Here is a 13,081-nt window from a genome sequence, read left to right on the forward strand (position 1 = left end):
CTAAGACTCATTACCATTAAAATATCTTGGCAGAATGTGTCCTTTTTTGTGAAGCGAGTCATAGGATTTAGAATTGCTATTTACTGTAGATTTGACCAGATAGCATAATTAATATTAACTCATTTGACATAGTGGAATGAGACTTTTCAAGGACACAGTGGCATCACATCTTCTCTCAGGCTCCTTTGGAAGTCATTTAGGCATTATATGCATATGACTGGCCACTTAGCAATATTTTTTTATGGGTCTTGAAGAAGGAAGTTTGAGACTTTGTGAACAGATGTACCATATGTGCATGGATTATAAAACCCAAATAGTGATTTCATGGCCCCAGTAGACTTTGCTGGCAAAATATCCCTGGCAACAAGTCTCACTGGACTATGTGGTATATATCCCCTCTCTGGGGATGCACTGAAGTTCCACTAGTAGGCTGTTTGCTTTACAAAGATGACATATTTTGGTATGTGCACCAAAATGGGCAAAATATAGAATAGCCTAGCTACTTTTAATCTGATTCAATCTATAGTTTACTGCAGAAAATTATCTCCAAAAACGATACACGTTTTATCCCTGGATTTTAAAAGGCATTTATCTGAATTCCATCTTTTTTTTGTTTTCATCAATCCCCATGAATTCATTATTATTATTATTATTATTATTATTATTATTATTATTATTATTATTATTATTAGTGGTAGTAATAGTAGTAGTAGTAGTAGTAGTAGTAGTAGTAGTAGTAGTAGTAGTAGTAGTAGTAGTAGTAGTAGTAGTAGTGTTATTATCTGTAGGTGGATCTATCCCTTGTCTGACTCTTGAGTTTCAGGATCACATTATCAACTGCCTCCTGGACATCTCTACAAGGATGTCATAGGGTTTGCAAAGTCATTATGTCCCAAACAGAACTCATTATGCTTTTCTCCACTACCATAATCTATCTTATCTGTCTTCCTAACTTTTCTATTTTTGTTGAGGGCATTATTATATTTCTAATTACTCAGGCTCATGATTTTAAATGTATCCTCTACTCTTCCCTTTTCTTCATTTCTTGTTGGTTTTGTTTTTATTATATACCTTTTTGTCCATTGATATCATAGTCAGCTTAGTTTAGGCCTTCATCTCCTTACCAATAGACTACTACAATGATGACTATTTGGTCTATCAATAATCCATTTCCCTGATCCTTTTCTACACAGGTGATAAATTGAAATTTCTAAAGCATAGGCCTGATCATGGCAATCTTGATCAAGAAGCTACAACCCTTCTGACTATAAATAAAATACAAACTCCTTTGTTTGGGATCTAAATGATTCACAATCTGACTGTATCCTGTCTTTCCAATCTTATTGCATGTTATCTTTCTTTATGTACTCTACAATCTAGCCAAAATGACCCACTTGCAATTCCTAATGTATATAAAAGGGATCAAACAAGTAATTCATCAGCTGTATGCCTGAAACTCTCTCAACCAGATTAAAATATCTTGGGGAAATATTTAACAAAGTAAATAAAAAATACTAGAAAACATAGAGGACATTACAATAGAAGATTAAGTCACTATGTAGTCTGCAGAGATATTGTTGTATGGAAGTGTAGCACTTCCTAGACAAGATTTTTCCTGATGTTCCCATCATTAGTAGCAGCAATTAATCCTCTTTTCTTTCTCCCACCTTTTCCCCTCTTGCATATACCAATACTTTCTTTTTTATAATTTTTAATATTTTATTTGTTTTCCAATTATATACAATAGTAATATGTACCAATCATTTTTTTGCAAGGCTCTGAATTCTACAATTTTCCCCCTTCCCTCCCCCTACCAGAAGGCTGTCTGACAGTCTCTACATTGTTTCCATTGATGTAAATTGAATGTTATAAGAGTAAACATAAGAATAAACTTAACCCCCCCCCAAAAGAAGATGGGAAACCTCAAGAGAGAGAGAGAGAAAAAAGACGTACTTTAGTCTGTGTTCAGATTTCAGTGGCTCTGTCTCTGGGATTAGTTGCTTTTTATTTTTTTAGTTTTTAGTTTTTGTAAGGCAATGGGGTTAAATGACTTGCCCAAGGCCACACTGCTAGGTAATATATATATGTATATATATATATATATATATATATATATATATATATATGTATGTATATGTGCCTTAGCTATCACCTATGGATCTACAGCATTGTACCTTTGCTCAGGTGAACATTATTTTCCCTGTCTTTACCTGGTGAATGTCAGCTTTTTTTAAATCTTAAATCTAATATAATACCCACCAGGAAGAATATCCTTCCCTCTTCCCTTGTAGATCTTAACTGTTTGATAAGGCCAAATGGATTTACCATATATTATTGTATATTATAGCTAGCTACACTGGTATCTCATTTTTCAACTACACCAAAAGTTGCTTGAAGAAGAAAACTGTCTTCTTAAATTTGTCTTTTTCCCAATACCTAATTCAGCATGTGGGTTTTTAATATCTCCCTCTAATTAGGTCTACTTCTGGAAGTAAATTTTGTGACAGGACATTGTCAAGACCTGGTGTGGAAGAACATGGATTTATTATGCATATGATAGTTCATGAGTTTTTTTTTTTTGCAGAGAGGTATTTAAAGGCCCTGACTGATGAACTGCCTCTTCCAGATTTCTGTTTCAGAGTGAGAATTCATGCCATGGTAATTTCCCTGACTTCTCCTGATACTGACTTCTGGTATTCTGACCTTGATTTAGTGATCTAATTCCACTCTTCTGAGTTCTTAATCTTTCTTTGAATTTGTTGCTTATCATCTGGTAATTCCTTATCTTCATGTTCCTCATCTCAGCCCAGTGTCATGATCCTGATTACTGATTATTTCCATTGTTTGAGGTTTTAACTTTACATTCTGGATCTCAGTTTGTATCCTGATTCCAAGTAATTCCATCTTGGCAACTGGGCCACATTAGGCCTCCCTCAATTTTTACTATGGTATCAGAAGGCTTAAGTTGGATTTTCAAGGCAAGATAAAGGACATAGAAGGTCATAGTCAGGGATAAGAGCTCATAAACTGGAATAGAGATGACCTTGGGGAAGCAAATCATTATCCAGGAGACAAGATTTCTGCATACCTTAATTGACTGTTCTTGGTAAGGTACTCTCTTTCATGTGATTAAGATTCATAGGGTGAACTTTAGCCTTTCAGGCTCTGACACACTTAACCTTTGTTATCTAATGTCTCTTTATTTGGTGTGCTAGCAATTTATCCTCAACTAGATTATACACTCTTTGGAAATAGTGACTGCACTCATGTGTCCCTTGACCTTAAACTTCCAGCACATCTATTATATATTTCTGATTGATTGAATTCAACTCTATTTAATTAAAGAAGCATTCATTAAGTGGTTACATAAGTGCTTAGTCCCTAGAGATACAAAATAAAAAGCAAAACTGTCTGCTCTCCAGGAGCATCCATGAGGCTGAGGCTGGCAAAAACAGTAAATAAGATAAGTAAATACAAAGAAATTTGAGGGAAAGAATAATACAGACCTTAAATCTAATATAGGATGTGCTGAGATTTTCAAGAGTCTAGTGACAGCTTAGCTGTTTTTAGCTTCAACCCAAAGGTGACAATCTTGTCAAATATTTGAAAGTTTTGAGAAAATTAGATGTTTGATATTATATATATATATATATATATATACATATACATATTATATAAGTGTATATTACATACAATATATGTTATTTAATGCCTCTCTCTCTGAGTCACAAGGGGTACTTTGATTGGCAGGGCTGAAAGTTGGCCATGTCCCACACCCAAGCAACTTGAAAATCTAGGAGTTTGGGCTGAGAGTCACCATGGAGGAAGAATCTGACATCTGAATAGAAATTCCCCTCCCCTTAGTCAAGTCAATTTGAAGTAGAGCTTCTTGATCAGGAAGGGATATCCAGCAGGAATAGACACAGATACAGAAAGACAGTGACTTGGTCCTCTAGATAAATATATATATACACACATACTCTGGGAATACACCTGAACAAACACCCAACAGAGACACTGCATGGAAGAGGAAGGTTTGGGACTCCATAGGAAGAAAAGCTGATAAAGCTTGTGAGTTTCCTTGACCACATCTGCTCCTTATATATGCTTCACTCTCAGGATACTTTTCAATTTGTGCCTACATTTCTCATGCTGTGTATATTTTTGGGAATGTATTGCTCTGGTGGGGGGGGTAAAAATGAATAATTCCTACTGCTGTTACTGTGCCATTTTAATAAATACCATTGCTTTGAGTTAATTTTGACTATTGGTAGAACCTCAGAGAGAAAAACAAAACACCACGGGGGCTATGAGCTCTAGTTATAGAAATGCAGACCCACAAAGGATACCCCTAGAACTTGAGATAGTAGCCATGTCTTAGGGTACCCCAAATGACAGTACAAGTAGGAATAACCTGGATGTATATAAAAGTCTGCACATTTGAATCTTTCAGTTTTCATTTGAATGTCTGACATTTTATTAAGAGAGTTTCCGTGGATATGGTCAAATAAAAAAACTTGCTCCAGAAAGGGTTGGTCCACTATTTAATTTATTTGTTATTAATCCTAGATAGTATACCTTTTTGCTCAGAGTCCAAATGATAAAATCATTATTAAAATATTTAATATGAATAGCACTAAAATTACAAACTCATGCTAAAAGATTCATGATTTAGTATCTATCATATTGCTGAGTTAGCAAGGATTTACATATTTACCATGTGTCAGACATTGTGCTAAAGGCTGGGGACTCAGAGAAAGGCCAAAACTCCTGCTTTCAAGGAGCATGCTTTCTCCTGAGGGAGGGAACATAAGAATAACTAGGTACATACAAGATCTATATGGAGCAAGCGAAAGACAATGTGGAATATGAAGGGAAGGTACCAGGAACCTGGAAAGACCTCCTCCAGGAGGAAGTTTTGATTTCAGGCTTGAAGGTACCCAGAGAATCCAACAGGTGAAGTGAAGGGGACCAAGCATTTCAGGGATGGAGGATGAGTAGGTCAGTGAGGGCAGAGTCATGAAAGTGAGATACAGAATTTTGTGTTTAAAGAATGACAAGGAGGCCAGCATAGCTGGATCAAAGAATGAAAGAAGAGAGTAAAATGTGAAGAGATGGAGAGGTAAGGAAGAAACTAGGTTATGAAGAGCCACAAATGCCAGAGGGCACCACAGACCTTGTTGGGCAAGACATGACATGACAATACCTGTGCTTTAGAAAAATCACCTTGCACCTGAGTGCTTTTATGGGGGGAGGGTATGAATAATGCCTACTGTTCTTACTGTGCCATTTTAATAAATACCATTGCTTTGAGTTAATTTTGACTACTGGTGAGAAAAACAAAACACTAACAGGGTTTGTAAGGCAGCTTGAGTGGAGGATGGATTAGAGGAGGGAGAGACTTCTGCAGGAAGACCAATCAGAAGGCTATTGCAGTAGTCCAGGGAAAAAAAGGATGAGTGCCTTAAAGCAAGTTATTTTCTAAATTTCAATAAAAGGGTAAGACTTTGATAATAATGCAAATGACTTAAAATTATAGTAAAAACAATTCTGATCAAATTGACTAAAGTATATATGGGGGTATGAATTTTTTTATTATTACAAATCAAATGTTTATATTATTTGCTATCTTTCAGACGGTCCGGCATGGTTTTCCTTACCAGCCCACAGCCTTAGCCTTTGATCCAGTTCAAAAAATTTTGGCTATTGGGACAAGAACAGGTGCTATACGAATGTATCCTTGCTGTTATGTCAATTCATAGGTATTTTTGTCATCAATTATAGTTCCATAAACATTTGGGTAAGTGAAATTTTCCTTATTGTATTGTAGATAGATTATTCATAAAGGGAAAAGTTATATTATGTCAAATTGCTCTGTTTTATGATTTTCATTATTATTGGCTGAAGTTAATTCAAGTATGGATTAAAAATGTAGATAACCTTTTCTGTAAGTGCATTTTCCCCATAATTTGAAGGTTCAAAGGAAACCACAGTATTAATGCAGACTTTTTGTGTGCTTTTTTAATGATTAAGACAGGTGGCGAAAGGAAAAAGTGAGATTCTAATCCATTCCTCTTAGTGGGAACTATGGGAATGGGAAGAGAAGAGTATGGAGTATGGGAATGGGGTGGTGGAGTTGAAGAATACATAAAGGGAGAAGAGCAGTGTAAGTAAGTTGCTAATCAATCTAAATTTTTACTTTAATTTCCAATAGCTAGTTATAAGGAATACCTAGTAGCAGCAAATAATCATATTAAAATCTGCTTCCACATAGCATTTTAAAATAGCAAGGAAATCTTAAAACCTTTAAAATAGTTTTTAAAATACTCTGTTATATTGTGCTTTTATTCTTTAAATATTATTTTAAAAATTTGAGATCATTCTGGAAACTTGAACATTTAGATAGTATGCATTGCCTTCTTATCATAATTATTTCCATAAGCACATTTATTAAATATATAAACATATGTAGTTTTAGGCACACACGGCATGATGTATTGACAGTTAGGAGAAGTACTGGAGAAGCAAGGCAAGCACTGATTTCTGGACTTCCATGAGTCAAAGGCCAGATATACTCAGAAATGGAGAGTACTTAAATATTATAGGGCTAAATCAGATAGGACATCTGATGGGACATGGCTCCTGGTAAATAGAATTGTAAACAACTGACTGGCTCCTTAGTGAAATATACTCATTGTTAAGAAACAGATAAAATTCATTCTCTTGACTGTTATGGAATCTCAGATGTCATATTTTCCTAGATTTAGAGCTAGAAGAGCCCTTAGAATCTCTCAGGATAAATTCATTCTTTTTGCAAATGAGAGAGAATTGTTAGCTCAGAGGTGAAGTGTCTTAACCCAACATTGAACAAGCAGTAAATAGTAAAGGCAGCATTTGAACTTGAGTTCTCTAATCAGGTGTAAATATCATTGCTCTTTCCTCTATACCATTAATTTGTAAATTACTTGAGGGTGAGTGCTGTGTCTTAACTATATTTGCATTGTCCTCACTGCTAGCATATATCCCTAAACATAGGAATTACTTTTATAGATAGTGGTTGAATGAAATTGTACCATTGAATAGAATGGCTGAAGCAGAGTCGTGTACAAGAGTAGCAAGGTTCAAAAGGTATGTAGGGACTAAATAATGAAGGATTTTTGAGTGTAAGGAATTTATTCTCTATGAACTACTGAAGATTTTTGAGTTGCACAGTATAAAGCTTTAGGAAAGTTTCTCTGTAGCACGTCACCACAATGTTATTCAAGATCAATATAAACTTGAGCTCTATTAAGAGAGGCATAGCACAGGGATAATGATGTGCAGGAGTTCCTCTGTCTTCTACCTTGAATTGACTGAAGCTTTATGTTGACTTCTGGTTAGCATATTTTAGGCAGGAGTTTGATAGTTAGAGTATGTCAAAAAGAACAAACAGGATGATAAAAAGTCTTGATACCATCTGAGAAATCCCCAGTCAAGAAATAGGACGACTGATTAAAAAAAGTGTTTTTTGAGTTATTTTATAGTCAGTATTACAAGAGTGCTTGATTGTTCCTTGAAACTTTTAGTTGTGTGCACTCAAGTACAATAGACAACCAGTGATCTCTAAAATACTGAGTTTTATATCCTTGATCAGCACATTGAGTGATTAGCTTGGTAAAGGAATCTGGTATAGAGGAGAGAGTGCTAGATTAGAAGTTATAAACTGCTTACTAGTTGTGTTAATTAGGGGAAAGTTATAGAGCTTCTTTGAGCATCTTCTCTTCCTTAATTTTTTCTTTCTTTCATTATGTGTGTTCTATTTTCCTCACATGGTTATCATGAAGATCCAATGAGATAATAGGGTGTTAAGCTCTCTAAAAGTCTATTTATAATATACTAATCTAAAACTTTTGGGAGAAATCCAAAATTTTTAAACAAAAAGTTTAAAGAATAGAAAGAAAAAATTTAGAAAGAAACATAAGGAAAACAGCAGTAGAAGTCCAAAAAGAACCTTTTGAGGGCCACTAAAATACCTTGAATGATGAGTCCCTCTGCAGAGATAGACTAAAAGATGGCCAGTAACAACTGAAGCATCAAATGAAAAGGTAATATTTACATTGGACATTTTTCTACTGGGTTTGTTTCCTGCCAAGAGTTACTGGCACAGTCTGCAACACACCCTAATGAAAAAAATTACAGGAATAAAGGCCATTGATGGAAATCTATTTTCCTATTTGATGCTTAGAAAAGGAAAAGCAGTTATATATAGCCCTATGTTCCTATGCAGAATTTATCTGTGGATTTCTATAAAAAGAAACCATAGAGTATTGTTTGCATTTAATTTGGGGGGGGAAGAGGTAGATAGTTTACAAGATTATTAGAGTGCTTATTATACTAGATGCTACTGAAAACTATAAAGAAAGAGAAATTAAAATATCATTTCAGTTCTGAAGAAACTTGCTAAAATAAAGAATATACAATTTGGAAAAAAAAACCTAGATTAACAAAACAGCATGTAAACCAGTACAGAGTTCTAAAGTAATAAATAGAATAAATCTATAGGAGTTAAAGAACAAGACTGACTTTTGCAAATAAACTACATAAAGTAATCAACTTAAGCTGGTGAAGGAAAGCTTTTGGAAAGATACACATTTTAAGACAGATATAAAAGGAAGGAAAGTATCTGGATTGATAGAAAAGATAAGAGGAAATGAATTTCAAATGGAGGAAAAAATTTTCTGAATGTATAAAGGAGTAAGCAAGCAAGTCATATTTTTATTTACTGAGGTTTTCTCATAACTACAGAATTTCAGAATTTAAGAATTGCCTTCACTGGCTATCTTAGTCCAACTAATATCTGAAAAAGAATCCCTATTAGAACACACTTGAAGACCCAATAGAAGGGAAATCTGCTCCTCCCCAAAGTAGTCCATTCCAGTTTTGGAACATTAAAATTACTAGGAAGTTTCTCCTTGTGTGAAGCCTAAATTTGTTTCTTTGTATATTACATGTTCTATCCACTTAGATTAAGTTGAGTAAATCTAATCTCTCTTCCACCCAACAGTCTCAAAGATAATTGTCATATCGCTTAAAACTCCAAGTCTTCTCTTATGTTGAATAACCATTCCAGATATCTTATCTGTTCCTCACGTGATTATACTCAAGACCCTTTCTCTTCCTGTTTGTCTCTTTTTGATATCAAAAGTCCTGTCTAAAATATGCGACCCAGAAACCAACGTATAGTTTCAGAGATGGTCCACTCAAGGCAGAAGGTAGGGGAACTGTTGCACATTATTATTTCTGAGTGCTATGCCATTCTTAATATAACTCAAGTTCATATTGATCTTGAATAACATCGTGGTGCTAAGGGAGGCCACTGATAGTGGCCTCCTTCATCACTTTTTCCCTACTGCCAAGAATAAGTCTTGGGACATTGATTCCCCTTCAGGTTTCAAACTGCTACCAATTTCTGTTTGCTTACCAGGGTCCTCTAAACCTAGAATAGGTTTTCAGCAGAAAAGCTACAGGAGGGGCAGCTAGGTGGCACAGTGAATCTAGCACTGACCCTGGAGTCAGGAGGATCTGAGTTCAAATCCAGCCTCATACACTTAATAATCACCTAGCTGTGTGATCTTGGGCAAGTCATTTAACCCCATTGCTTTGCAAAAACAGAAAAAAAAACCAAGAAACAAAAAAAAAAGCTACAGGATTTCCTTTACTCCAACCATTTTGCCATACCTTGATCATTGGCTAAGCTATTAGATATCTAAACAAGATTCATTCTGAGGCACTATAGAAACATACAATGGGAGACAAGAAGGTTAGTAACATAAAAAAATTTATGCTTCATAGTTTATGAATATTCTTCTGTTTAATATTGGTCTTCTGCTAGCTGCAGGACATTTACTCCTCTCCTTTGCTTCCTCCTGGCTAATATCTTCCTCTCAGTTAGAGCCTCACTAGCTCTGTGAGGCAGGTCACTCAACCTGTCTGCCTCAATTTTCTCATCTATAATTTTGGATAATAATGGCACCTAGCTCTGAGATTTGTTGTGAGTATAAAATTGAATACTATCCACAAAGCATTTTGCAAACCTTAAATGCTGATCATTATTATTAACATAAGAGAATATACTTTTCCTCTGAGGATGGAGGGAGACTGGTGGGGAGGGACTCAATGTGTAGTGTGGAGTGATTCAAAAAAGAGGGAAAAAAAGAAAAGAAAGAGCATCAATGAAATATTAAAAAAACATATTGAAGAGAATGAAGTTAAGAATGGAACACAGAAGCAGAGAAATGTTGACTTTTTTATATTAAGCTAATGTGTGCTTTAAAAAACAAGTTGAAGATTAACAAATTAATCATTTCATGATCTTAGTGTTTCTGTTTTTAATATTAAATTTTTGTTTTTAATATTAAATTCATAATTTAAAAAAAGAAAATTAGAAAATGTATGTATTGGAAAGAACTCAACTCCTGAAATTAGGAAACTTTAGTTTGAATCTAGACTCTTACTCATTATTGCCCTTGTGAGGGCAAGTCAATTCAACCCCTTAGTTCATCAATTTTCTCATCTGTGAAATGGGGATAATGATCCAAGAAGTATCTCTTAGAGATATTATGAAGAAAGTTCTTTATAAACTTTAAATTGATTTTTAAAAGCCCTACAGGTTTTTAAACGTATAAATAAAAATGTCTGAATATATAAGAATATCAATTTATCCTTAGATTCCACTCCTTCCATATCATATTTTTTCTTGAGTTCTATAGATTTCATGCTACTAGGACCAATTTAGAGTAATGAATATCCCTATAGAGTGCAGAAGCAAATGGAATGAAATTATTTTGAATTCTCCCTCTCCTTCCATAATTTTATATTTGTGAAGTCAGATTAAACTGAACATCAAGAAATAGCCCTGAAAAAAGGGAAAGAAATTCTTAAAGGGTAAAGATACAATCTGAAGGATTTGAGTGAAGGTGAAAAATATAGGATACTTCTTTCCTGGTGTGAGAGTAGGGATATTTATAACCCTAATGTATTCCTATGATCCCCAAATCCTTTTATAGCTGGTTCAACATCCTCTTCTCCTCTCCCACTATTTGACTTCCTGAATCATTGTTCAGCTGCCAAAATAAGAGGGCCCCTAAAACACAGAGAGGTATGGGAGAATTGCCTTGATTTGTGGCATTGTAGAAATGACTTGATGAAACATTACATACAACTTGCAAAATGACATAATGTAGAATTAAAACTGAATAGTCTTCCTTTGAAGAAGGCTTTAATAACATTAATATTATGGAAATAGTTTTAAATCCTAAAAATATTAATCATTCAGGTTCCATTCTTAAAATATATTATGCTATATAATGTATTATCTAATATATCAGCTATAATTCTCATAATTAAAACATATATATATCTGAGTTTTTATATTTGATGTTTCAGCAATGATATATAATCTTGATTTACTTGATATTAAATAAATCCATAGATATTCAAGCAAGCTATAGCTTGCAAACGGTATTGATTCATTTTTATCTAGTTGTGTAAAAAGCAGGTTGTTTAGTTGTCTTGGGAAAATTGTATGAGACAGTTTTGGAAAAAATGTTAATTGACTGTTAAGGAATTCTTAGCTCTATCATCATCATCATTAAAAGCATTTATTAAGTGCTATTGGTGTCTTACTTTTACTGGGCTGTTCTCTGTGATGAAAGATATTGCTACTGATGCTGATCAAAATGTGTTTATGTAGCTGTGACTGAAAATAGCAAAGTGCAGTCTGTTGTTGTCCTCAGCACATAGTGAGCATGGATGCAGGATCTTTTTTGATTTGTGGGTGCAGCTCTTTCTTGCAGAGCCTTTGAAGTTATGATCTCTCCAAAGACAACTGGAAAAGGCATTCCATTCCTGATCAGTACAAGCCAGGCTTAGGTGGTATTTATATTTATTTGCAAGTGGACTGTACCTTCTAAACTGGTTTTCCAGGGAATCTATTTAGGTATTTATTTTGTTTGTTTCATATGCATCTTCTGCTTCAGCTGGATAGCTGTTCATTTATTCTAAAAGTAAAGAATGTCAGAGTTGAAGGGGACTTCAGAAGTCATTCAGTCCTAAAACTCTCTTGATCATAAATCCCTATGTGCCAACCCTGAGGAATCCCAGTTTGAAAATTACTGGTAGCTCATTACCTTCTAAGGAAGATAATTGTACATTTGAATGTTTGTTTTAAAATGGAACTGAAAGCTTACTTTTTACAGCTTTACCCCTTGCTCCTAGTTCTGCCCTAGGAGCCAAGTAAAACAAATCATTTATCTCTACTCCATAGGGCCCTTCAAATACTTAAAAATAACTTTTTCATCCTTTGTGAGACTTCTCTACTCCAGAATAAATGTCTCCATTTTTTCGACTAATACTCATATAACATAGTGATGTCTCCTAGGTTTACCATTCTGTGGATATGCCCCAATTTGTTAGTTGTTTGTTTAAATCTATTTCCTCAAACTTACACAGTGTCCCAGGTATAATCTGACCAAAGCAGAGTACAAGAGAATTATGATTTTCCACAAAGGGGAATGCTATCTCTTCTATTTAGAACATGCTACAATAACATTTACCTTACTGGCTACAATGTTATGTTGTTGAGTTAACATGGATTTCCAGCCTATTAAAACCTCCAGGTCTCACATAAAATTTGGGGTTATGTGTACCCTTTTCTATGCTTATACATATATTTTTTAACCTGTGGTGTATTCTACATTTACTCTTTGCATATTGGCCACTAGAATTGCTTTGAAAACTATCATTTTGATATTGGTAGTGTAGTTAATTTTCTAGATCAGATTATAGGTGGTACTGTTTTATTTTTAAATGTTAAGTATACATTTTTGCTGACATTAAATTTTTTATTTTTTAACCTTTGTATTTTCTGTGCTGAGAGTGATTTACACATAGTAAGCTAGATAGAGAAGTTAAATTAAATTGTTTATAAGGCTAAATGATATTTTTGTGGCATAGTTATATGAAAACCTATGTACATTTGATCTGGATCTTCTGCCATTGCTGCTGTACTTTATTGAAAGATAAATTAGCATTCTAGATTTTG

At 34.3% G+C, this 13,081-nt stretch overlaps 1 protein-coding gene across 5 annotated transcripts in view; it reads left to right on the forward strand.

Annotated features, from left to right (window-relative positions):
* Nucleotides 1-13,081, forward strand: part of STXBP5L (syntaxin binding protein 5L) — a 418,354-nt gene that overhangs the window by 78,473 nt on the left and 326,800 nt on the right. For 4 of the 5 annotated variants that reach the window (XM_074214609.1, XM_074214607.1, XM_074214610.1 and 1 more), the window contains exon 3: nucleotides 5,637-5,734. In XM_074214609.1, coding sequence (XP_074070710.1) covers nucleotides 5,637-5,734 — 98 coding nt within the window. Of the gene's footprint in view, nucleotides 1-2,584; nucleotides 2,659-5,636; nucleotides 5,735-13,081 lie in introns of all 5 variants that reach the window. The other variant, XM_074214611.1, reaches the window with a different exon arrangement.

The sequence above is a fragment of the Macrotis lagotis genome, chromosome 1, assembly GCF_037893015.1.
Source record: "Macrotis lagotis isolate mMagLag1 chromosome 1, bilby.v1.9.chrom.fasta, whole genome shotgun sequence".
NCBI classification, from domain to species: domain Eukaryota; kingdom Metazoa; phylum Chordata; class Mammalia; order Peramelemorphia; family Peramelidae; genus Macrotis; species Macrotis lagotis.